Genomic DNA, 25,377 nt, shown 5'->3' on the forward strand with positions numbered 1-25,377 from the left:
AAATAAATACTCAGGGTTCCAGAGGCCCCCACAGGGTGAGGGGAGGGGCCCATCTGCCAGCCTTGCTAGCCCTTTCTGCTCCAGGGTTCTGACGCAGCGATGCCATCTGCTCAGGGCATCTTAAAGGGCTTCCAGGTCTGAGGGGCCACACTTCAGAGGCCTAAGGTTTTGTGGTGACCAGCTGCAGGCCTGAGAAGGGGGAAGCAGCCCCCAGGACTGCCCAGCCTGCATGACTCTGTCTTCCCTGCTCTGCTTGACGACTCCTAGTGCCCAGTGTCCTCCTGTCCTCACCCAGGTGCGTCTGTCCCATGAGGCACCAGTTGCCGCCAACCTCTCCCTTTATTTTTTCTTTAGTACAGCTGGTACCTCCTGTGCCTCCTCCCCTTTCAGCTACCCATATGGCCAGAAAGCTCTGATCAATTAATTCCCACATAGGTGGTCAATTTAAAAATCTTAGAAAACTTATTTTTTGAGACAGGGTTTTGCTCTGTCACCCAGGCTGGAGTGCAGTGGCAGAATCACAGCTCATTCCAGCCTTGAACTTCTGGGCTTGAGTGATCCTCCCAACTCAGCCTCCCAAGTAGCTGGCTCTACAGGCATGTGCCAAGAGGCCCGGCTATTTTTCTTTTTTTAGTAGGGATGAGGTCTCTCTCTCTTGCCCAGGCTGGTCTCGAACTCCTGGGCTCAAATGATCCTCCTTTATAGGCATGAGCCACCATGCCTAGCCTTAATAGAAGAGATTTAATCACAGAGTGTCCACTTCAAAGGGTAGCTCTGAAGAGTAGATCCTTGTTGTAAGGCCTCCTGAGCATTGCAGCTCTTGTGCTTGATGGATGGAAGGATGGATGGATGGATGGATGGATGGATGGATAGATGAGAGGGAGGGAGAGAGGAAGGAGCCCGTAGGGAGAGATTTGCAGTTAGGATCACTTCCTCAGGGCCCCTTCCATCATGCAGATGGCCACCTGCTCTGCCGACATAGACCTGGCTCTGGGGGTACAGGCAACTGGGCTCTACCAACCTGTGCATCATTTAAAAGTAGAGAAAATAGCCGAGCGCGGTGGCTCACGCCTATAATCCCAGCACTTTGGGAGGCCAAGGCAGGCGGATCACTTGAGGTCATGAGTTCAGGACCAGCCTGGCCAACATGGTGAAACCTCATCTCTACTAAAAATACAAAAAAATTAGCTGAGCATTGTGGCATGTGCCTGTAAACCCAGCTACCCAGGAGGCTGAGGCAGGATAATTGCTCGAACCCGGGAGGCGGAGGTTGCAGTGAGCCGAGATCGCGCCACTGCACTCCAGCCTGGGTAACAGAGTAAGACTCCATCCCAAAACAAACAAACAACAACAAAGAAAACCTTTTCTCCTGATTATAAACATATTTCTTTGTGTAAAAATTTATAAATGCATTTAGAAGAAACTATGATTCACTCTAATTATATGATCCATTTGTAACTACTCTTAATATATGGTACGTAGTTTAAAAAATTTTATTGAGCTTAAAGTGTATCTAGTTTTGTGTCCTAATTATTTCGCTTAACCTTCTATTGTAAGCATTTTCCACGTCAATAAATATTATAATGTAATACTTTCTGGCCACTTTCCATCATCATTGGATGCAGCATAATTTATTTAATCTACTTACTGTTCTTGGACATATAGATAATTTTCATACTTTTTTGTAATTATCACAAGTGGTGCAATATCCTTGCAAGTAAAGGATGTCCATCTATTTCTCTGATAAGTTTAGATAAAATCTTAGAAGTGAAATTCTGGGTAAAAGAATGTGAGCTTTAAAAAAGACCTTTTATTTTAAAATAATTTTAGGCCAGACGCAGTGGCTCACGCCTGTAATCCCAGCACTCTGGGAGGCCAAGGTGGGCAGATCATCTGAAGTCAGGAGTTTGAGACCAGCCTGGCCAAAATGGAGAAACCCCATCTCTACCAAAAATACAAAAATTAGCCGGGCGTGGTGGCGGGCGCCTGTAATCCCAGCTACTCGGGAGGCTGAGGCTGGAAAATCACTTGAATCCAGGAGGGGGAGATTGCAGTGAGCTGAGATCTCTCCATTGCACTCCATCCTGGGCGACAAGAGCGAAACTCTGTCTCAAAATAAATAAGTAAATAAATAAATAAATAAAATAATTTTAGATTTATAGAAAGTTGAAAAGATAGTAGAGAGAATTCCCATATATCTTTTATCCAGCTTCCTCTAACATTCCTATCTTACCTAACCAGGGTACATTTGCCAAAACTAATAAACTAACATTGGTATGATACTGTTAAGTAAACTCCAGATATTTTGGGATTTCATCATTTTTTCCATGAATGTCCTTTACTGTTCTGGGATACATTCCAGGATAGCATGTTGTATTTAGGGTGTGAATATTTGTGAGACTTCTTAGATAAATATACACATACATACACATTTGTATGTATGTGTGTGCATATACACTTGAAAATCATATAAATTTATATTCCCACAAATAGCATTGCAGGGAATGAGAAAAAGACTTTGCCAACTTAAAAGAGAAACAGCAATAATAACAATGTGGCTTTAGTGGGCATTAATTCATTGCTAATGAGTTTACGGATTTTTTCATCTGTTTGGTGGCCAGTTGCTTTTCTTTGTTTTTGATTTCTCAATCACCTGCAGGAATTTTTGTCAGTGTTTAGATCTTTAGCTTCCATTCAAGGTGACACACAGCCAGAGTCAGGTGAGCATCTAGAAGCTGTGACTGGTGCTGCATCCTACTAAGTCACTGAAGGGGCCATGGGGGAGGGCAGGCTGCCCACGTGCTCCCTGTACAGACTTGGTTTCTCCCTCGGAGGCCTGCCCAGGGCGGTGGAACCCAGCGACAATGAGGCTCCCTGCTCTCTGGGGCAGGCCAGCGGCAGGGGGAAATCTCGTTCTATTTTCTGAGCCCTAGTTTTTTCACCCATTAAATGGGCACAATTTAGGCCTGTTCAGGTACTAGAAGATGATCGTGAAGTCACTGTGTAAAGCATCCTACAAGTGGGTGATGGTGTTGTAGAGAGCAATGTGGTGAAGGGGACTGAGCAGTGCCTCATATGGAGAGCGTGGAGCTCAGTCCACCAACCCAGGTGGCAGGAAACACTCCTGAAATCAACTCAGCTCCAACTCTGAGCTCCCATGGTGCCTGAGGAGGAGGAAACTTCATCTTGGTCATTTTTAGGCTCCATCCAGTGAGGGTCACCCAAGAATCCAGGAGGTTGCCCAGAAATGTGGACAGGCAAGGGGCCTGTCACTCTCAAGGGCCTCATGAGGCTGAGACTCTGCCCCCAGGCCATTTTGGGGGCCTTTGTGCCCAGTCTGAGGGGGGTCCCATGTCCAGGGCTGGCCTCCCCACCTCTGTGTCCTGCCCCTCCCAGAGGGACATAGTACAGGCCTCTGCCCTCTTCCCACTCCCCAGTTCCTCCTCCCCTCTCTGTTCTCATTTTCTCCCAAGACTCTTCCCTCAGAGACTACAAGGAGCCCAGACACTGAAACAAAGAGGCAAAGGAGAGAAGGGCCTGGGGTGGCTTCTGCCTGGTCCTGAAACTCAAACGTCCCTGGCCGGGCGTGGTGGCTCACACCTATAATCCCAGCACTTTGGGAGGCCGAGGCAGGTGGATCATGAGGTCAGGAGATTGAGACCATCCTGGCCAACATGGTGAAACCCCATCTCTACTAAAAATACAAAAATTAGCTGGGTGTGGTGCCGGGCACCTGTAGTCCCAGCTACTCAGGAGGCTGAGGCAGAAGAATCGCTTGAATCCAGGAGGTGGAGGTTGCGGTGAGCCGAGATCACACCACTGCACTCCAGCCTAGTGACAGAATGAGACTTTGTCTCAAAAAAACAAAAACAAACAAAAAACACGTCCCCTGCAACAGGGACACCCAAAAGAGGACAGGTCCAAGACCTTCTTGGAATGGGAGGGGGAGGAAAAATGCAACCATTGAAACACACATGAGTATCTAAGGAAATAATCTGGCCACACAGAGAAGAAATATGAAGATATGGCCTCTTGTCCAAATGGCACAGACCTGCCGTGTGGCCTCTGACAAGTCACCCATCGTCTGGGAGTTTCCTCAGTTGTGCAATGAAGGGGAGGGTTCCATGACCTCTGAGGCAGCCCGGCTCTCCTGTCCACGGGCTGCTACCACGTTGGAGGGCGCGAGGTTTGCTTCCGGTGTTCGGGGCCTTTCCCAGTCACTGCCTCACCAGGACACCCTCACCCGTGTCAGGCTGGGAAAGGGCTTTCTTAACCTTGTCATGCCTTGCTGTGGCCCGTCGTTGGTGTAATCTGTGAGGGCTTTTGTAGCTCTGCGTAATCATCAGGGTGAATGGGAGATAGCTCTGGGTTTGGCCTAAGGCTGTTATGCGTTATCTCCTTTAATCCGCATAACTGCTTGATGGGCTGGGCCTGTCGTTTTCATTTTGTGAAGGGGAAAATGGGGCCCAAAGTTGTTTTCCTAAGGTGGCCTAGTGGGTGAGGCAGTGCTGGTCCCATTCTCAGACTGAGCTCCCTGGCCCTCCGGGTTGTGTCCCCTCTGTGGGGCAACTATCCAGGGATGAGTGTGTGACCACGCTCAGAACCAGCCTGGGAAAACTTTCCCCAAGGAGACTCCCCTGGAGGCTTGGAGGGGTGGAAAGAGTGTTGGGAGAGTACAGAGCCCCCTGGGGAAGAGGCTTCTCTGGGGGTTGGAGCAAGCATTTCTCAGAATGCTGGGATCACTGCCTGGCCTTAAGCCCCAAGACTGCCAGCACACCCGCCCTGCAGAGGGTTGTAGCCAGAAACAGGCACCTGGCCAGTTGCATTTGTGCAAAGGAAGCCCATAGGGCCCCAGCCTGCTTCCTTTATGGGCTGGGGCAGGGTAGGGGATGTCTGAGTTTGAATTTAGTGTCTAGGGGATCCATACCCACACTTGTCATTCACCACCCAAGGGCATGGACCCACTTCTGGGGCTCATGACCTAGAGGACAGGCCAGACAGCCTGGAATGACACAACTCAGGGTGACACCAACAGGTCCCACTGGCTACTTTGTCACCTCCTTTTTTTCACTCCCCCCTCTGGAGTTACTAATTTCCACTTTGTGACCCTCCAAAGATGCATTCCACCCAACTTTCCCATTGAACTAGTGGGGAAATGGTACTTTCTGTATCCAAATCTTAGCTGAAACCAGAATTGGGGTTATATTGACTAAAAGATCATTTGGGGCCACTTCTTTTCATTTGTATTTATTAGGCCCCTCCTAGGTGGTAATGGGCCAGGTAGAGTGAGAGTACAGTAGAAACCCAAGACGAAATTTTCCAGGAAGGTCAACCTTCATTTTACAGATGGAGACACGATAGTTCAGAGATGCAGAGGACCTCGCCCAAGGTCACGCAGATACCGGGCCAGTCTTGGGTTTGGAACATGAGGTTCCTGCCTTTCAGCCCCGTGATCTTTCGACAGCATCTTACACAACTTACAGAATGGTGGGGGAAGCAGGAATCGCACCTGCAAAACAATGACGGAACCCTGAGGGGGCAGGGCTCCCATTGCCGGTGACTTCCCACCCACAGTGGCTGTCAGTGCCTTTATGTTGTTTACTTAAATGTGCTTGTCTGGAGGTTGTCATTTTCTTTTGAGACACTGGGAATTCCCATAATTTTTTTAAAAAGTTCAGTAAAATTGAATTTCTACATTTTTGCCCAATTTTTTTCCTTTTTATTTTTATTTTTTTTACAGAGTCTCACTCTGTAGCCCAGGCTGGAGTGCAGTGGTGCAACCTCCTCCTCCCACGTTCAAGTGATTCTCCTGCCTCAGCCTCCCGAGTAGCTGGGACTACAGGTGCGCGCCACCATGCCTGGCCAAGTTTTGTATTTTTAGTAGAGACGGGGTTTCACCATGTTGGCCAGGCTGGTCTCGAACTCCTGACCTCAGGCGATCCACCTGCCGCGGCTTCCCAAAGTGCTGGAATTACAGGCATGAGTCACCTTGCCTGTCCCATTTTTGCCCAATTTGTGTCTCCTCAGTGTATGAGTGTGTGTGTTTTGTCAGGGGCACTCTGTTCCTATAGGTTGGTCTGATTTGGGACTCTCTTTGTGTGTGCTTTGATGGGGGCACAGTGACAGGAGATGGTGGAAATAAGGCGTGGAGAGGCTGTATTGTGCCATCATACCTTACCAGGACACTCTGTGCCTGGAGGGGGAAAGGGAGGGGGCCAGCCATGCCAGGCTGAGAAAGGGCTTTCTTAACCCACAAGTGTACAGGCCTTGAAGGCTCATGACTTAGGGTCATTGTCACCCATTCATTCAGTCAAATCTGGAAAGCATTCAAAAAATAATTTTAAAAAATCACCTCTGGGGAAAAGTCTGGTGTCAGGTTCAGAAAGGATTTGTTTCATATCCAGAGCCATGTCTGGGTTGTGTTCTCTGCTATCCAAGAACCCGAGGGCTCTCATTCAGCCTCAAGGGCTATGGAAGTGACTCCTGGTAGGTGGCTCCAGCACTGACTCTGGGCCCTCAGGGTCGAGGTTGCGGTGAAGACTGCGGTCCGCATCGCCTCCTGCCCCAGATCGGATTGGAGGGAGCCAGGTGAGCGTGAGGAGGAGGCAGTGTGGGGCTGGGCCTGGCTTCCAAGGAGAGCTACAAGAAGACCAAAATCAGATTGGGATCTCATGGGAGGGCAGCACCGGGCCTTTGCCCACCTGGCCTCTACACGGACCACGTGGCCAGAGGGTTGGGCCTTCCAGGGCCATGCACCTGGGAGGGACAAGGCTGGGTGCGGTTGGGTCACATGTCTAACTTGTGTTCCTTTGAAGCTGTGAGTTGGACAGATTTTATCTTGCCTGTTTTGACCCTCTGTGAGCTAACAGCTGGGGGTGGGGTGGGGAAGGGGAGGACGGAGAGCAGTAAGCGTGCTGGTTCTTCTTTTGGTCTGTTTAGCAACTTCCCATGACTTTTGAGCAAGGAACAGGTGTAACCCCTTGCACCCTGAGGTGTGCAGTTGACTACATATGCCTGTGGCCTCAAGGCCATGTAGAAATTGTCCCTGGTTCAGCCAAAGCGAATTCAAAACCAAAAGCAAATTCACTGACCACGGGGGAAAGAGTAGGAGACATTAAACAAGCAGCTCTGCCTGGCCTTCCACTCACATGACCATGAGGCCCATCATTCAGCACATCATCTCGGCCCCTACTGCGTGCTGGGCACTGTCTCCTTCACGCTCCACTCCTTTCCCCTCCATAGCTCAGCAAGGCCCACATTTTCCCGGTGAAGCCACAGAACCACAGGGAGAAACCCATGGACTTCGCCTCTCTCTCTAGGCAAGTGAAGTTGGTGGCAAAGTCTCTTGGCAAATTCAAATTGTACTTGCTACAGTCTTTTCTTCAAGTAATTCTGGGTGCTTTCCAAACTTACCAGTTCCCTGAAGTACATGGGAGGAGGCAGGGAAGCTTCTCGGGGGAGGAGCAGCACCGGCAGGGAGGCCGAGGGGCAGCAGTGCGGACAGGGAGTCAGGTGACGTGAAAGGAAAGGTGGGTTGCAGGCTGGGCTCTTGCTGTCTGTGGGCTCCATTCAGAATCCCCCACTTCACCTAGGACACTCTGGCCTCCGTCCAGGCATCACTGCCATGGAAATCCCAGATACATTCAAGTCCTCTGTTAAACACCTGCCTCCACATCCCCTCCAGATCCTTCTCTGTCCTCAAAAGGAGCTCTGCCCTTCAAGGGAGGGGCTGGGGGCTTTGCAGCTTTCTGTGCCTCTGGCCAAGGCTGATCCTCCTTCCTCCTGCCTGAGAATCCAACCTTAGCCTGGAGCAATCCCAGAGGAATATGGGTGTGGGAGTTTGTCGCGTGTGACCCACAGTCGGCTCTGGGACCCCTGCCCCAGGAGCTCTGGAGGACTGTCAGACACAGCTTGTTGCAGGGAGGCTAGTTGACAGAAGATGTAACAGGAGTGTGAACATGCCATCAGCCCATACCCCGACCTCCAGGAACAGCCTAGCCTTACGGTTCTGTGCCCTCCTCAGCCCAGGGACTCTTCACCCACCCAACATTGTCATTACCCAAAACTATTTCACCTCTGCTCTAAACAATTCCAAAATCCCCATCCTCTGATCCCAGCCTTCTTCCTGTCCAGAGTTCTCATCCACAACTCCTGCCACCCCAGGGTGAATGGCGAAGCCCTCCACCAACATGGCAGCCCACAGAGGAGCAGACTGGAGAGAAAGAAAATGAGTTCAGTTTCGCTGATAGATCTGAAAAATATACATTGGGCAGGGCCATCAGGTTTTGGAGAGCCTTTTGAGGGCCCTGCTCAAGGAAGAGCTGGTCTTGGGGTTCAGATCCAGGTGTGCTCAGATCATACCGGCTCCTATGAGCTGATTATTAAATCTTCAGGAATTTCGTGAACCAATGGTTAGACCCAGCTATTATGAAAAATTAAATTTAAATTATATAAACTTACAATTAAATGAATTATATTAAGGCAAAAATAATAAATTTTCAAAAACCGTCACTTCCTAATAATTTTTTTTTTTTTTTTTGAGATGGAGTTTCATTCTTGTTGCTCAGGCTGGAGTGCAATGGCGCGATCTCAGCTCATTGCAACCTCCGCCTCCCAGGTCCAAGGGATGCTCCTGCCTCAGCCTCCTGAGTAGCTGGGAAAACAGGCATGCACCACCATGCCTGGCTAATTTTGTATTGTTATTAGAGACAGGGTTTCTCCTTGTTGGTCAGGCTGGTCTCGAACTCCTGACGTCAGGTGATTTGCCCGCCTCGGTCTCCCAAAGTGTTGGGATTACAGGCATGAGCCACCATGCCTGGCAATAATTTTATATTTTATTATTCTTTATTCTTTTAAGATTATGTACATCTATTACATCTGTGGAAATACTATATAATGTTGTGTTACTGCGCTTTTTCCCCAAGTCTGCTTTCAGTGACATCATATTGGTGGATTGAAATCAGCCACAGTGGGAATATTTACACCACAGAAGTGGGCAGCAACCACCACAAATCAGGGCTTTATTCATTATTTGGTTGACTATCTAGACTTAAGAAGGTTATGGAGAAAATGCTAATAATGCACATTAAACTTAAATGTATGTTTTGCCAATGGCCATTGCATTGTGAATGGCACAGAAAAATGAAGGAAATATTCTTCCAGTATTCAAAAACTATTCTCTGCTTCAGTAAAGAAATTGCTAACACCATTGACAAACAAGTAAAGTTCTGGCCAGGTGCAGTGGCTCTTGCCTGTGATCCCAGCACTTTGGGAGGTCCAGGCGGGAGGATTGCTCGAGGCCAGGAGTCCAAGACCAGCCTGGGCAACATAACTAAACCAGTTCTCTACAAAAAAATAAAAAAGTTAGCTGGGCGTGGTGTGCACTATCTGAGGCAGGAGGATCTCTTGAGCCCAGGAGTTTGTGGTTACAGTGAGCTATGATCATTCCACTGCACTCCAAGTTCTGGGCAACCCATTCTGTAAAAAAAAAAACAACAAGTGAAGTTCCAACATCTGTCTTTCTGGCTTCACTTTTTTCTTGCTAGTTGGTACAAACAAAAATATCAGTTAACATTCATGTTGGAACTACATTCATTTATCAGTTACAACTGTAGGCTGGCTATAGATTCAGCAGGTTGGCAAAAATCAATGAAAGCATCCTGTAAGACCCAAATGGCCATGTGCAATTTACAGTAAAGAGTAGTATATATTTTTTATTATTTGTAAATTATTAGCCATCCTTTGTGTCAATAAAATTTATCATAAATGTATGTATGTGTATATATGCATGCATTTTCCCCAGAGAGCTCATTGTTAATTAAACATCTACCAGCATACTACTGGGCAGGTTGCCTTAGTCTGAGGAGTGGCCAGAGATTTGACTCTTTGGAAAGATTCCCAGAAGAGGGTGGGAATGGCTGATGGAAAGAGGCTATTGAGGAGGTTGGAGGGGCCTCAGGTGGAAGGATTAGCCTAGCCAGGCACAGAGTCCCTGAAAAGGGATGTAGGAGTGAAGAAAACCTGGGGTAGGGTGGAGTGAGAGCTCGCCGTTTCTCTGCCAAGCAGGACCCAAGCCATCTTCTGCAAGCAGGAGGTGGAGAAGTGAGGAAGGGTGAAGGTTTGGCCTGAGTAGTCAGTGTGGGGCCAAGAAAAGGGACCAAGGAGGAAGAGGAAGAGTAAGGAGGACTGCAGAACACTCGTGAAAACCGAGAGGACGGCAGGCCTGGCGAATGGCTCACGCCTGTAATCCCAGCACTTTAGGAGGCTGAGGCAAGCAGATCACCTGAGGTCAGGAGTTCCAGATCAGTCCCGCAAACACAGTGAAACCCCGTCTCTACTAAAATTACAAAAAATAGCCGGGCATGGTGGCGGGAGCCTGTAATCCCAGCTACTTGGGAGGCTGAGGCAGGAGAATCATTTGAACCTGGGAGACAGACGTTGCAGTGAGCCGAGATCATGCCACTGCGCTCCAGCCTGGGCGACAGAGCAAGACTCCATCTTGAAAAAAAAAAAAGGGCCGGGCACGGTGGCTCACACCTGTAATCCCATAACTTTGGGAGGCTGAGGCAGGAGGATCACGAGGTCAGGAGTTGGAGACCAGCCTGACCAACATAGTGAAACTCCATGTCTACTAAAAATACAAAAAATTAGCCAGGCGTGGTGGTGGGTGCCTATAATCTCAGCGACTGGGGAGGCTGAGGCAGGAGAATCTCTTGAACCCGGGAGGCGGAGGTTGCAGTGAGCCGAGATCGCGCCACTGCACTCCAGCCTGGGTGACAGTGTGAGACTCCGTCTCAAAAAAAAAAACAAATGGTAAAGAAAACCTAGAAGACAGCAACCGAATCACAGCCATGAAAGCAAGAGGGTCGAGTGTAACCAGGTGCAGTACTGGCTAAGCCCCATGGTACGGATTGCTTGAATAATCTCCCAGGACAATCCTAGGAGGAAACCAAGGCTTGAAAGAATTAAGTCATTTATCCACAGCTTGCAGCCAGTTAGTGGCTGAGTCAGGAGTTGAATTTAGGCAGCCTGGCCCTCTTGACAAGGCAAAAGACTGCGCAGAGGCACCTTTCTCCTCAGCAAAGCTCCCCCAGATGATGCAAGTTCAAATGCTCCAGGACAGAGATTGGCAGGGCTGGCGTGGCTACATGTCAAGGGCTTGTGGGCATCCTAAGGCTGGCAAAGCCGTCTCACATCTCCGGCCTCCCCAAACATTCTTGCACCTGATGCTCTTAGCACCCCGCGCTGTCTGTTGAATCTAATTATAATGAATCTAGACTTGCATTTTTAAATATCTTTGTTATTTTACCTTCAGATAATTCATTCTTATTGTGTTTTTAAATAGTAAAGTATGTGACAGATTGGAAATTTACAAAACGATCCTGCACCTTAGAACATTTGAGAGGCAGGGTCCTAACGTTCTATTCTAATCACGTTGATCCCTTGCTGGGAGCCCTTAGTCATCCCTGCTGGCTATAGCAGTTTTCCAAATGGTGGGTGGGGATCAATTAGTGGGTTGGGAGATTAGTTTTCAGTGTCATTAAAAGAGTTAAAAAAGAAGTGGCCCCAAATAGAAAATATCAGAATATATTACACATAGTAAATACATTTTGTTTTAGCTACATATATCTTCATGGATATGTGTACTGGATTATGATGAAAAATGTCTTTTTACTATGAGTACAGTAAAAAAAAGCAACTTTTTTTTTTTGAGGCAGAGTCTTACTCTGTCACCCAAGCTGGAGTCCAGTGACATGATCTCAGCTCACTGCAACCTCCACCTCCCAGGTTCAAGCAATTCTCCTGCCTCAGCCTCCCAAGTAGCTGGGATTGCAGGTGCCCACCACCACACTTGGCAAATTTTTGTATTTTTAGTAGAGACAGGGTTTCACCATGTTGGCCAGGCTGGTCTCGAACTCCTGACCTCAGGCGATCTGCCCGCCTCGGCCTTCCAAAGTGTTGGGATTACAGGCATGAGCCACTGCGCCCGGCCAAAAAAAGGCAACTTTGAATGCTGCTCATCTGCAGATAAAGAGCACTGCCAGGCCTGATATTCAAAGCCATCGAGGCAGAAGCAATTGCTGAGGAAGATCAGGCAATGCTTCATGGGAAAAGGGTGAGGACAGCCTGGGCTGGAGGATGTGCAGGTTGTGGATGAGACCAAAGGCCAAGAAACACCGGGACTTTCATGTTTAGACTGTACCAGTGCTGCAACTCAGAGAGGAGCTGGGCCTGGCAGTCCCTTGTGATAGCACCTTAGAGGAGGGAGACCCTGAGTTTGCTAGGGAAACCAAAGGAGACTTCCTGGAGGTGGTAGTGTCTTAGTTGACTTCTCAGTGTTTGCCAGGAGAACAGGGGTGTCAGAGGGCTCATCTGGCTGAGTGGCTTGTGAAAAGGTATGAGAAAGCCCGTCCTGTTTGGGGAGCTACACGCCATTTTGTGTAGGTAGAGCATGAACTAGGGAGGGGGACTTCGTGAGTCTTGTTGAGTGTCAAGATTTTATTTTGGGATGAAGAGCCATGGAGGAATTTTGAGCAGAAGAATGGCATGAGCAGACTTACATCTTTGGAAGATGACTCTGGTGGCCTGAGGAGGGTGGATTAATGGAGAGGAGGCAGGAGGCAAGGAGTCCTGTAGGATGACTACCAACCTCAGCAGGGTGCCCCGAGGCCAGGGTGTGAAGAGGCATGGAGGCGGGAGAGAGACTCAGGAGGAGGAGCTGAGGGCACTGGCGACCCAGCAGTCCAGGTGGGGCCGTGAGAAAGGGGTGGAGGTGAGGAAGCCCCCTGTGTCTGTGACTCCGAGGGCTGGCTAGATAGTAGTGCCATTGCCAGATAAAGAACACAGAGGGCCAGGTGTGGTGGCTCATGCCTGTAATCCTGGCACTTTGGGAGGCCAAGGCGGGAGGATTGCTTGAGCCCAGGAGTTAGAGACCAGCCTGGGCAATGTAGGGAGACCCTGTCTTTACCAAAAAAAAAAAAAAAAATTTAAGAGAATTAGGCAGATGTGGTGGTGTGCACCTCTGATCCCCTCTAAGGTGGAACTGGAGCTGAGGTGGGAGGATTGCTTCAGCCCGGGAGGTCAAGGCTTCAGGGAGCCATGGCATTTCAGCCTAGGTGACGAAACAAACAAAAAACACAGGAGGCAGAGGGAGTCTGGTGAGAAGACAGCATGTTCACTGTTGAAAGTGGACTCGTAGGCAGACATGTAAGGTGGGCAGCTGGGGCAGTGGGGAGAGGATGGGTAAGTGGTGCAGAGAGGGGTGTCCCTGGCCTGGAGAGTGTGTGGAATGAGGGGGAATAGCCTGTAGACAGAGCCTCAGGGAGCCACATCTGTGAGTATCCAGGGAGAGAGGAACCCACAAAGGACAGAGGGGAGTGGTCGTAGTGGCAGAAGACCCAGAAACTTGGGACACAGAAACCAAAGGCGCAGAGAAGACCTAGGAGGAAAACAGCAGTGCGAGGGCTTCAGAAGGCCAGAGTCCTTGAGGCTGAGAGGGCCAGACTGCAGCCTCGGGGAACCGCCAATGTCCCTGGCAAGGCTGACGGCAGAGGGCGGTGAGGCTTTGTGTGTGAATGGAGGTAACACCATGAGGCAGAGTGTAAGCGGGCTGCCTTGGACCATGCCACACCGTGTGCAAATTAGAAAGGGGCACCCCTTCCTCCAGGCAGATTCAACCCCTCGTTCTGGCACATAGGCTTGGCAAGAGGAGTGCAGGCTACGCCTCAGCCTCCACCTGCCCCACAGTGGGACATCTGTGCACCTTGGCCCTGTGAGTGTGGACCAACCCTTCTAGAAACTGCCTGGCAAGGAAGGCAACAAGTGGTCATTGACCAAGGAGATACAGGATCATGTGAGGGTTTTCTTTTTTAAGATGTGAAAGTCTCATGTGTGCTAATTTGGATAAAGGCAGGGAACCCACGGAGAGTGAGAATTTGGAGATTCAGGAAAAGAGTGTACATGACACGAGGCAGGAGGGTGCAAGGCTGGAGCGGCTGCCCTGGGAGACGCCCATGCTGCAGGGGAGAGTCCGCTCAGCAGCCGCCACACAGACCAGGGACACTGAGCCACAGTCGGGACTGCTTATCCCCAGCGACCAGGGGTTCCAGTGCCCGAGACTCAGGCCCATGCAGACGGCCCAGGAGTGGGCCAAGAGCTGGGCAGGCCAGGCTGGGGAGGGTCTTGGCACAGCCTTTGCTTACTTATTATTTACTTTTTACTATGGGAAAGTTTCAAACACACCCCAAAGTGGTGAGAAACTCAAATAAACCCTCTTAGATCTATTTTCTAGCTTTAACAATAATTAATACTGCCAATCTTATTTTATGGACCAGTTTTTTTTGTGTTTGTTTGCTTTCCAAGACAGGGTCTCACTGTGTCATCCAGGCTGGAGTGCAGTGGTGCAATCTCGGCTCACCACGACCTCCACCTCCTGGGTTCAAGTGATTCTCCTACTTCATCCTCCCAAGTAGCTGGGACTACAGGCATGTGCCACCATCCTCTGCTAGTTTTTGTATTTTTAGTAGAGACAGGGTGTTGTCATGTTGGCCTTGAACTCCTGGCCTCAAGCGATCTACCCACCTTGGCCTCCCAAAGTGCTGGAATTACAAGTGTGAGCCACCATGCCTGGTCGATGTACCAGTTTTTAAAGCACCCTTTAAAAAACTTAAAATTTTAATAGACTTTATTTTTAGAGTAGTTTTAGATTTCACAGCAAAACTGAGTGAAAGGTACAGAGGTTTCCTATTTATTCCCTATTAAAAAACTTTATTTGGAAATTATTTTTATTTTTTATTTTTTTGAGACAGAGTCTTGCTCTGTCACCCAGGCTGGAGTGCAGTGGCTCTATCTTAGCTCACTGCAACCTTCGCCTTCTGGGTTCAAGCAATTCTCCTGCCTCAACCTACCAAGTAGCCAGGACTACAGGCATGCGCCACCACGCCCAACTAATTTTTGTAATTTTTAGTAGAGACAGGGTTTCACCATGTTGGCCAGGCTGGTCTGGAACTCCTGACCTCAGGTGATCCACCCACCTCAGCCTCCCAAAGTGTTGGGATTACAGGCATGAGCCACCATGCCTGGCCTATTTGGAAATAATTTTAAGCTTACAGAAAATGGCAAGAACAAGTTTTCTTAATTTGAAATAACTTTTTCTTATTAGAGGATATATTTACAGAATATCTGTAGAAGAAAGTTAAGATCATTCATGATTCTACTACCCCAAAATAACCACTGTCATTGTTTTGGTGTCTTTCTTCCTAGTCTTTTTTCTGTGTTCATAGACACTGTTTCCATTTTACCCAGAGACTATCCCAATCCCTCCGAGGCATCCTATCCTGTGCATCCACATGCACTAACTCATTCTCAGGGCCTTCACTATCCACATCCCCCCCTCAGATGGTTTGCCTTTAGCAACAAAAATTAATCCAAGATTTTGGTCTGTGGATGCCCTTGTTCCCTGGTTTCAGGGCTACTGCATGTTTCCCCTGTAATATTCCTTTCATGTTTGTTTTTCTCTGGTGATACTGGCTGATATCTGGTTGCGGGAGTTGCCTGAGGCTCCTTGGGCTGCCATCTTGCCCGGAAGACTCCAGTGTGCCCCGCACCTCCTATGCTCATCCCTGAGTAGCTAGGTTGGAGTCTGTCTCTCTTACTTATCTGTGAACTCTGTGAGGGTAGGGCGCAGGTCTGATTCATCTCTCCAAGTGAGGCGGTGTTGGCCTCAGTAAGTATGTATGGAATTGAATCAACCCACCTATTTGGCATTGTCCATTCCTGTCTATGGCACAGACTCTCTGAGTGCCTGACACTGATTTACAGCCACGAGCATGGTGTCTGGCACACAGTAGGTGCTCAATAAATGTGTGTGGATGGTGCGCCCAGCCACCTGGAGATTTCTATACATGTAAGGGCTCTTCTGTTTTTCCGTTTCTCTCTCTCCTGCCTCTCCCACATCTTCTGGATCACTTTGACATGCCAGAGGGAAGGTACCCCCTCTCTGTCGCCGCCCCCCATCTTCTGTATGTTAGGAGCAAAGCTAGGTTGGCAGTTGATTGAAAAGACACAACTTCCTGCGCTGAGGATATTTGATAGGTTTTAATTGCTCACAATACTAGTTATCATTAGAGACAATTCAAACTATTTCCAGATTAGTTCAAAGCTGCCTTTGAGGTATTTAAGTTGGACAGAAGCCCTCTATGTGTTCAGCTCTAAGCCAAGTTTCCTGGTGTCATTAGAAGCCCACTTGTAGTTGGAGATTACCCAATCTGAATGTTTTGATTGCCTGAATATTTCACTAATTGCAGGGGTGTTTGTCAAAAGTGACTTAATGTCCCCAAAGCTGTCTGGACCTGTGTTACAAGTCCCACTCCCAACCTCAGTTAAGCAGAGGGGACCCTGAAGAGGGGATGGGAGGAAGGGAATCTGCATAGGGTCTTTCCTTAGAGCCAGCCCCTCTTGCCAGGCAGGGCCCTGGCCCTCCGTGGCAAGGATGGGGCAGGAAAGGATGACGGCTTGGTCTAGGGTGGGGGCACCAGCAATTGGGAAAAAGGCAGAAACCCAATTCAGAGGGCTGGGCCCTGAGGAGGCAACTGAGAAGGCCTTCAGGACATCTTAGTAATCTTCATCTTTGATTGAAAGATAAAAACAGGGGAGAACCGGTTTTGGCAAATTGGACTTCTAGGAGTTAGTCAGCAACTTGGTCTGACCAACTCTTGGTTGGTCCTGGCCTTGACCCCAGGCCTGGAGGCTTGCAATGGCACTGGGGCCAGGACCACTGCTCCCCAAACACCTCCAGGACCCCCCAGGGTTGGGACTCGCATTAAGCATTTTGCTGCCTCCTGACATAGTGGATTTGGCTGGTGGGCTGCGCTGGGCCACTTTGGTTAGAGGGGTTCTGAGCTAGGGGCAAAGAAGGGTAGGAGGGAGACCCAAATGGGAAGAACAGGTTCTGGAACAGTGGCAAGCTGGGGAAGGGCCCTGCAGGCAGGAGAGCTCTGTCCTTCAGCGGTGACACTGGCCTACTGGGTGAGGAGTGTGGCAGGAACGCTCATGTTGAGGAGGTTTGGCAGGGACCAAGATGGGGTCCAGTCAAGGTCAAGCTGTCCTGCCCGTGTGCCCTTGGCCATGACTGACTGTGAATGCTGGGTGGTGCCCACGTGGTAGGAGCAGGCATGGGTGGTCTGGGGGTTTAGGTTTGGGGATAAGGAAACTGCAGGTGCCTTGGATTTCCAAATGTATCTTGCTGTGGTCAAAGCCCACCCAGCTTTGATCTGAATTCCTGACCAGATTTTTGTGCCAAATTCACCTCTTCATGTCTCTTTTCAGTTTGAAGACCTGGTGCCATAAGCCTACTGATGCGGAATGCTGGAAGCAGAATGCAGCTAGGGACGGTGCTCGGAGGAGCTGTGCCATCAACCCCACACACACTCACACCAACTCTGGGCCGGGGCCTCGGATGGGCTGGGGGGCCCAGTTGTGCAGGAGAGGGGCGGGAAGATGGGGGGCCTTGGTCTTGGTGGCCATGGCCAGAGGTGGGAGGGGTGGGGGTGTCAGGGGATGGAGGCCTCAGTCCCTGCCCTCACCAGGTGGCAGGAGCAGGAGGCAGGCTGACCCACTTAGAGACTGGTTCCTTTCAAAGCAGCGTGGTTGTGATGGGGGCTGCTTTAAGTGGGTCAGCCTGCATATATACATTGGTCTTAAACTCTTCAAAACTTGGCTGTTAAACATCTAGATCCTGTTTTCATTGGCTTGTAAGCCGTGGCCATGGGGACCTACCTGGTCTTCTGAAGCAGCAAGTGTGCCCAGAGGCTAATAAACAGCAGGTGCCTCCAATAAATAGGATTTTAATACTCAATGTAAATGTGGGTGCAAAAACATGAAATGAAAGGTGGGATCTGAATTATATGTGCAAGTTACGCAATTGCTCAGACGTTTTGCACTGAGAACTGTAGTGTGACTGTGGGTACCGTGTGTGTTTTACAGGTGCAGGATGTGTGTGCAGTGTGGGGTAGTGTGTTTTTGTGGATGGACATGTATGTAGTGTGTAGTAGGGAGCGTGTGTGTCTGCGTGTACGTGCATGTGTATGAAGAGAAGACTCCACCACCAGATTGGGTGGGGATAGAGCCAGCTACTTAATTTGCAGGGTCCCAGTGTAAAAGAAAAACATGGGGCCCTCATTCAAAATTATCAGGAATTTCAAGACAGAAACAGCAGAGCATCACCCCAAACTGGGGCCTTTCTGAGCGCAGAGTGGGTCTCACACCCACAGAGGAGTGCACCTCCTTGTATCCTTCCAACCTTCCCGTGCCACCTTGGAAGGCCCCTAGGTCCCTCTTTGCTCTCTCCCCACCGGCTTCCCAGGGTGGCCTTGACCTTGGCAGTGTGGGGAAGTGGCCAAGGTGGGCTGGCTGAGTGGCTGAGGGCTGTGCTGGTCTTACCCTTTCCTGACCCTCCTCTTCCAGCCTGGGCCTCACTAGGGGCACCCCAGTCCGTAAGGTGTCTCTTGCCCTGGGCTCTTGGCTCAAAAAGGCTCCTGTGCAAGCTGCCACTGTGTTCTGGGAAGTCGTCAGGCCGCAGGAACAATCTAAAGCAAACGTGTCCTGCCCGCTTTGAATGTGGCCCAACACAAATTTGTAAACTTTCTTAAAACATTATGAGTTTATGAGTTTTTTGTTTGTTTGTTTGTTTTGTTTTTGTTTTTTTTTAGCCCACCAGCTATCGTTAGTGTTAGTGTATTTTATGCATGGCCCAAGACAATTCTGGTGTCGCCCAGGGAAGCCAAATAATTGGACCCCTGGTCTAAAGTGTTTGAGGTGGGCCAGGCATGGTGGCTCACGCCTGTAATCCCAGCACTTTGGGAGGCCGAGGCGGGCGGATCACAAGGTCAGGAGATCCATCCTGGCTAACACGGTGAAACCTGTCTTTACTAAAAATATGAAAAATTAGCCAGGTGTGGTGGTGTAATCCCAGCTACTCAGAAGGCTGAAGCAGGAGAATCGCTTGAGCCCAGGAGGCAGAGGTTGCAGTGAGCCGAGATCACGCCACTGCACTGCAGCCTGGGCGACAGAGTGAGACTCCATCTCAATAAATAAATAAATAATAAAGTGTTTGGAGTGAACTCACTGCCCACCAAGGGCTTCAGGTCTCAGGAGGCCCGATGGGCCCAGTCTTGGGCTTGTCTTGATGGGCCCAGTCTTGGGCTTGTCTTGATTTGCCCAACTGGCCTGAGGGAGACTAAAGCAGGCAAAGGATCCAGGTGAATATAAGAAGTGAAACAATTTCAAAAAAACAGCAGAAAAGAAACAGCAAAAGGGAACCAGGGAGCTGAGAAAGAATTGGGCTGGTTGAGCTCACAGCCCAGAAATCTCAGTGAGGGGGCGTGGAGGGTAGGGAGCCCCACTCCTTCCTGTTTATTGTCCTGCTTTGCTCCTGCAGGGTTCAGTGCGGTGTGCCTGCTTCAGGGTACACCCAGGAGATGCTAATGGGTGATAATGAGGGTGTCCCGCCCCAATACCTATACTTGTCAATAATTAACCATGATTTCCTAGGTTCTGGGAGGAGGTAGTGGCACCTGGCCTGCCCTGGCTGGTTTAGCTCATGGGGCACCTCTGGCGTAGCCATTCCAAGGTCTCTGTGTGCTTCCAGGCTGTTCTAGGGATGGGTACCTCCCAAGGCATAAGGGAACTTGAGAACTGACCTTTACCCATGTTCCTGATCCTAGCCAGAGACAGACTCCCAGACTCGGCCAGAGGCTGATGCCGACTCCTTCCAGCTCTCACGGTAACCATGAGGCCCCTGCGTGTTTCTGCTGTGGAGGTCCCAGAGGGAACTGTATGGACAGACACAGCCTGAAGGGCCATCTGCCTCAAGCCACAGCAGCACAGAATTCTAAAGATTGTGGGGAAGGATGGCGCCTAGGTGGGCTTGGGCTCCTTGGTGAGAGAGGTGATTTGGGCCCAAGCAGCTAAGTAGGGCTTGTTCATCACCAGCCACAGTGCTTTGCCTGCCCTAGAGAGTCAGTGTGACCAAGGCTTCCATGCAGGGGTGTGATGGAACTGGCATTCCAGAGGGGGAAAAAGTCTTGATTTAGCATTTGCCAATTTTGGTGATGTAAATACTTCCACCAAATCTGATTTCAAGTACCAATTGGTTTAACAATTGACTCACCAAATTCCTGAATATTTAACAAGCAGCTCTTTGCCCACTGCCCACCAGACCCCTGCCCCCGGCGCCTATGCTATACCTCTCTCAGCCCAGCGCTTCACCTCCCTGTCCTTGCAAAATCCCCTTCTCTGGCCGCTGGAAAGCCTGGGACCTGAGGCCATTGAAGCTCCTGTGCTCCAGGGTCCTGGAGCGGAGCTGGTCTTCTTCCCAGGTTGTTATACTCCTCACGGAGGTGATGTGTGTAAAATGCTTTGCCAAAGTGAACACCAAACCCACTCAAATGAGGTCCCAAGGGACCACCGATTTCTAGTCTAAGGGCAGTAGGGAGATCGGAATTCAACATCTACCACTATGGTTTGAAAAGCCGGTTCAGGGCATTTGGCAGTCCCAGCTTGTCAGCTGACAAGCCACCTGCCTCGCTCCTCCCTTGGTCGCATGCTAACCTCCTCACTCATTTCCACTTCCAGGGGACCAGATGTGCAGAGGTAATGAATACCAGGGAATCAGGAAACCACTGGATCAGTTCTTTGAGCCACAGAACAACACTCATCCCAGCAGCTGGGAAGCTATCTGCAAAAGTCCATCTGCAGAAAGGGCTTCCTGGTCTTGCGTGTGGCTGGGCCATTTCTCTGGATGCAGGTTTTTCATTATACAGTCTTCTCAAAGAAACACCTGCTCTCAACACCTTCTCGGTGACTCCATTTCCCCTCCTCTGGGCTCCTGGAATGCCACAATGGCCCCACCTTAGCCAGGCAGCTGTGATGAGAGGTGTTGACCCAACTGCCTCTCTGCTGGCTCACTGAATCAGGTGGAAGGGGCTGGGGACAGCACAGTCTTGCATTGTGGTTGGGGACCTGGGCCATCCAGAGGCAGGACTGTCCAAAGGCAGGGTACTGCTGGGATTCCGCCAGGCACTGGGTGATGCATGGCATAGGGAGCTGGAGAGGGACAGGCTCTTGGCCAGGAAAAACAGCCCCAGAGCCACAGGTGTGCCATCGAGTCTTCCTCCTCTCCCATCCTTAATCACTCCTGTTTGGTGACAGCACACAGCTAGGCCTGGAGCCCAGCAAAGAGCCCCTGGGTCCCAGAGGAAGTTGTTCTGGGGGCTGGAGACAATCACAAATGCCAGGTTTGTGAGCCCCAGACTCTGGTTCATAGCAAGAGGCAGACTTGTGAGCAAACCACCAGATCACACCGTAAAACACGCTCAACGAGGAGTGGGTGCCCTTTCTAGGGATAGGCAGAAGGCTCCATGGAGTGACCTTTGAATGGGGACATAAAAGTGGATCCCTTCAACAGCCCCTGCACAGCCCCAAGTCAGGCCTCCAGCCCTTGGACTCACATATGTCCTCTGTAGACGACTGGATGTCCTCCCGTGCCACCCTTTACCCCTGCAGCGAGGGGCACAGAGCCAGAGCCCTCCGGGTCCTCACCACTGGCATCACCAACATAGTGGACATTTTCCCTCTCAGAATGAAAAGGGAGTGAAATTTCCCCGTGATCTTTCCACAAATGACCAGCTTGGGGAGTGGGAGAGGAAGTGCTGCAGTGCCTGGGGAAGGGGCCCTTGGAACAGTTCCTGGAAAGGGAGAGGGGTGGATAGGGTGGAGACAATGCTCATGGAGTGCAGTATGGGGCCTACCCAGAGTTGCTTGGCCACCCCTCTGCCTCTGAATCAGGGGTGATCAATGAAGGAAAATTACTGCAGCAATTGAGTCCATGTAAGATGATTGTGCACGTGTGTGTGTGTGTGTGTGGGTGTGTGTCCTCACTCACTTAAAAAAGACCATTTCTGTGCATTCTTTATTCTGGAACCCTCCTCTGCCTCCCTCTCCAGGAAATCCCATAGGATCCCATACCTGCTTTAGAATGTGTGTGAGACACTTCCCAGTGCCTGGCACGTGGTAGGAGCTCAGTACATGTAAACTCTTTTCCTTTGACCACTCAAAGTAGTCACTTGTTGGGGAGGCCAATGGCGGCTTCCCCGGTCTCTGAGCTGATGGGCGTCTGGTCCCTGCCTCCCCTTCCTTCACTGGCTGATGACAAATACCTGAATGTCATCACATCCTCCGTGTCCTCATCTGTTATTCTGGAACACAGGCCAGGGAGGGTACAGGGTAGTCCCCCTTCAACAGAGGCTTGCCTTTCTTGGGATGTGGGCTGGCTGGTGTTGGTCCAAGGATGGATGCAGAGGGTGAGGCACCCATCCTGCTAGTCCGGCCGGATGCTGGCAGGAGGGCGGGGTGAGGAGGGGCGGAGCTTCCAGAACAAAGGAGAATGGGGAGCCCAGGGGCCAGCCTAGGCATCAAAAAGGCTCTGCAGAGCGAAAAGGCCACAGCACTGCCTGCCTCTGCCCCAGCAGTCAGCCAGCCGACCGCGCCTGCTCCCTCCTGCTTGCCCAAGGCCGGGCAAGTCATCCCCGCTCTGCTTCGAGAGGCCCCGTTTTCCAGCGTGATTGCGCCGACACTGCTCTGTGGGTTTCTCTTCTTGGCGTGGGTTGCTGCTGAGGTTCCAGAGGAGAGCAGCAGGATGGCCGGGAGCGGAGCCAGGAGTGAGGAAGGCCGCCGGCAGCATGCCTTCGTCCCGGAACCTTTTGATGGGGCCAATGTCGTCCCAAACGTCTGGCTGCACCGCTTTGAAGTCATCAATGACCTCAACCATTGGGACAATATCACCAAGCTAAGGTTCCTGAAAGAGTCCCTCAGAGGAGAGGCCCTGGATGTCTACAATAGGCTCAGTCCCCAGGACCAGGGAGACTATGGGACTGTGAAAGAGGCCCTCCTGAAGGCCTTTGGGGTCCCTGGGGCTGCCCCCAGCCACCTGCCCAAAGAGATCGTCTTTGCCAACAGCATGGGTAAGGGCTACTATCTCAAGGGGAAGATTGGCAAAGTGCCCGTGAGGTTCCTGGTGGACTCTGGGGCCCAGGTCTCTGTGGTCCACCCAAACTTGTGGGAGGAGGTCACTGATGGCGATCTGGACACCCTGCAGCCCTTTGAGAATGTGGTAAAGGTGGCCAATGGTGCTGAAATGAAGATCCTGGGTGTCTGGGATACAGCGGTGTCCCTAGGCAAGCTGAAGCTGAAGGCACAGTTCCTAGTGGCCAATGCGAGTGCCGAGGAAGCCATCATTGGCACTGATGTGCTCCAGGACCACAATGCTATCCTGGACTTTGAGCACCGCACATGCACCCTGAAAGGGAAGAAGTTTCGCCTTCTGCCTGTGGGAGGGTCCCTGGAAGATGAGTTTGACCTGGAGCTCATAGAGGAGGACCCCTCCTCAGAAGAAGGGCGGCAGGAGCTATCCCACTGAGAAGCCACCTTTTCTTTAACCTCCTAAATATTGGTGGGAAGACCCACCGCTGTGGGGGGGGGGGTGCATATCCTCATGGGGGTCACTGGGCTTGGCCAGTCTGCTTATCAACTCTTGCTCTTCTCTCCCCTTTGCCTCCCTCTGCAGGGGCCTTAATCTGCCCCTGGTAGGGGAGGCTTCCACTGAACAGGCACAGGTGAGGGAGAGCAGGCTGGCTTAGAGGGACAGGGTCCCCATGGTCATCAAGCTGCTATTGATGACAAAGACTCAAAGGCTGGAAGAGCTCCCAAGGAAGCTAGAAATGCTTGTCTTTGAAAGAACTGTGGGACCCCTTCAGATTCCCTGAGGTATGGCTTGGTCACTCTCAGGTCCTCAAAGCCTGTCTCAGTTGGGCTGGGTCCTAGCTGCAGGGTCTTTGTGAGGGTCACAGTTGCTCTGGGACACCTCCCTGAAGAGCCTTTCCACCTGTACAATCGTATTTTCTTTCTGTCATTTGCTTTGAAGCCTATTGTGCCTTGTGCCAATAATTCAATTGCTGCAAACACCAATAAAGATTGATTCATGGAAAAACCATGTAATGTGTTGATTGAGGATGAGAGGAATGTGAGAGGGAGTCAACATCAAAGACAAGGAAGATTCACATGTCTACTGAGTGCCTAGCTGGAGGTATAAGAACATATACACAGGGATGACAGGTCTTGGATTTTCTAAGACAGTCTCAGCATAAAATATTTTGACTTATTCCCTCCAGAATTGCTCTCATTATTTTGAATCGTCATAATTCCTCTACTTATTTCAATCTGTAGTATTTTAGCATACAAATTGCCTCTATACCCAAAAGTGACCCTAAAGTTTTATGTGAGATGTCTTGATTGGGGATTGGGAAATTATGGTTATGATAAACAAACAGGAAAGTGTCTGCTGGGCAAATAGGTTCTTACAGCTGTCCAGGAGCGAGAACTCGGAGGCAGAAAGCAGGGCCAGGAGACAAGTGTTGACCTGTGTGGGGCAGCCCAAGGGCATGCTGGAGGACGGGGGAGGCTGTGGCAAGGCAGGGTCCCGGTGGTGGGAGGTCAGCTTCTTCTTGGAGGGACTTGGAACAGAGCCTGAAACTAGATGACCTGTTGGAGGGGAGGACATTCCCAGATCTGGGAATGGGGTGTGCAACTCTTTTAGGGGTCCATCTTGTATTTGCTTCCAAATTTCTGTTTCTTTTTCTGGAATGCAGCAGGGCTGGGAATCTGAAACTCATAGGGAGGAGCTGAGTGGACAAAAGTCTCCACAGAGGAGCCAGTTTGTTCCAAATCTCAGGCCTCCCCACCAAGCACATCGGGCGAGCCTGTTCTCAGGGGAGGGTGGCCTGCACCCTCCAAACTTTGGGCCCAGGAAGATTGGCACAAGGTCAGAGACTCGAACATGCGGGGATCCCAGACCTCTTGATGGAGGCATGAAGGACCATTTTCCATCCTCCAGGGTGGAATGAGCCTCTTGAAGTTCCCACCTGGACAGCTCCTGAGAGAGAGACAGAAGGCAGGAGTGAAGCCCCTGGACTTTTTGAAGCTGATCTGAGCCAGGATCAGCTGCCCCTCCCTGGCCCCTTCTTCCCTCCGATTCCAGCTGTGATTCTCCTGGGAACTGAGGCATGGCTCAGCCCCTAATCCTCGGGGTTTACCGAGGCCCCTTCCCTGGGCAGCCAAGCATCTTAACCGAAATTAGCTCCATCAGCTCCAGGGCATGTGGAGGAAGGACAGGTGTGGGATCAGGAGGAAATCTATTTCCAGAAAAGTGATGCCTAGAGAAGTGGGTGGGAGAACTGGAGAAGGGGGTGAGAGAACTGGAGAAGGCGATGGGGGAACTGGAGATAAGGGTGGTCTCTGGATGACTCCCAGATCCTGCATCCCCCT

The 25,377-nt window shown here is 50.5% G+C and overlaps 1 protein-coding gene across 13 annotated transcripts in view; it reads left to right on the forward strand.

Annotated features, from left to right (window-relative positions):
• The window catches only part of ASPRV1 (aspartic peptidase retroviral like 1), a 136,227-nt gene extending 112,184 nt beyond the window's left edge, over window positions 1-24,043 (forward strand). For 7 of the 13 annotated variants that reach the window (XR_010149408.1, XR_010149395.1, XR_010149398.1 and 4 more), the window contains one exon: window positions 17,326-17,851. Coding sequence is in view for 4 of the 13 variants with exons in the window: in XM_063789755.1 (XP_063645825.1) it covers window positions 22,442-23,473 (1,032 nt within the window). In the remaining 9 variants the exon portion in view is untranslated. Of the gene's footprint in view, window positions 1-17,325; window positions 17,858-19,721; window positions 19,919-20,631 lie in introns of those variants that run through there. The other 6 variants (XM_063789755.1, XM_054678484.2, XM_063789754.1 and 3 more) reach the window with 3 other exon arrangements.
• Window positions 24,044-25,377: the final 1,334 nt, after the last annotated feature.

Source organism: Pan troglodytes, chromosome 12 (assembly GCF_028858775.2).
Source record: "Pan troglodytes isolate AG18354 chromosome 12, NHGRI_mPanTro3-v2.0_pri, whole genome shotgun sequence".
NCBI lineage: Eukaryota > Metazoa > Chordata > Mammalia > Primates > Hominidae > Pan > Pan troglodytes.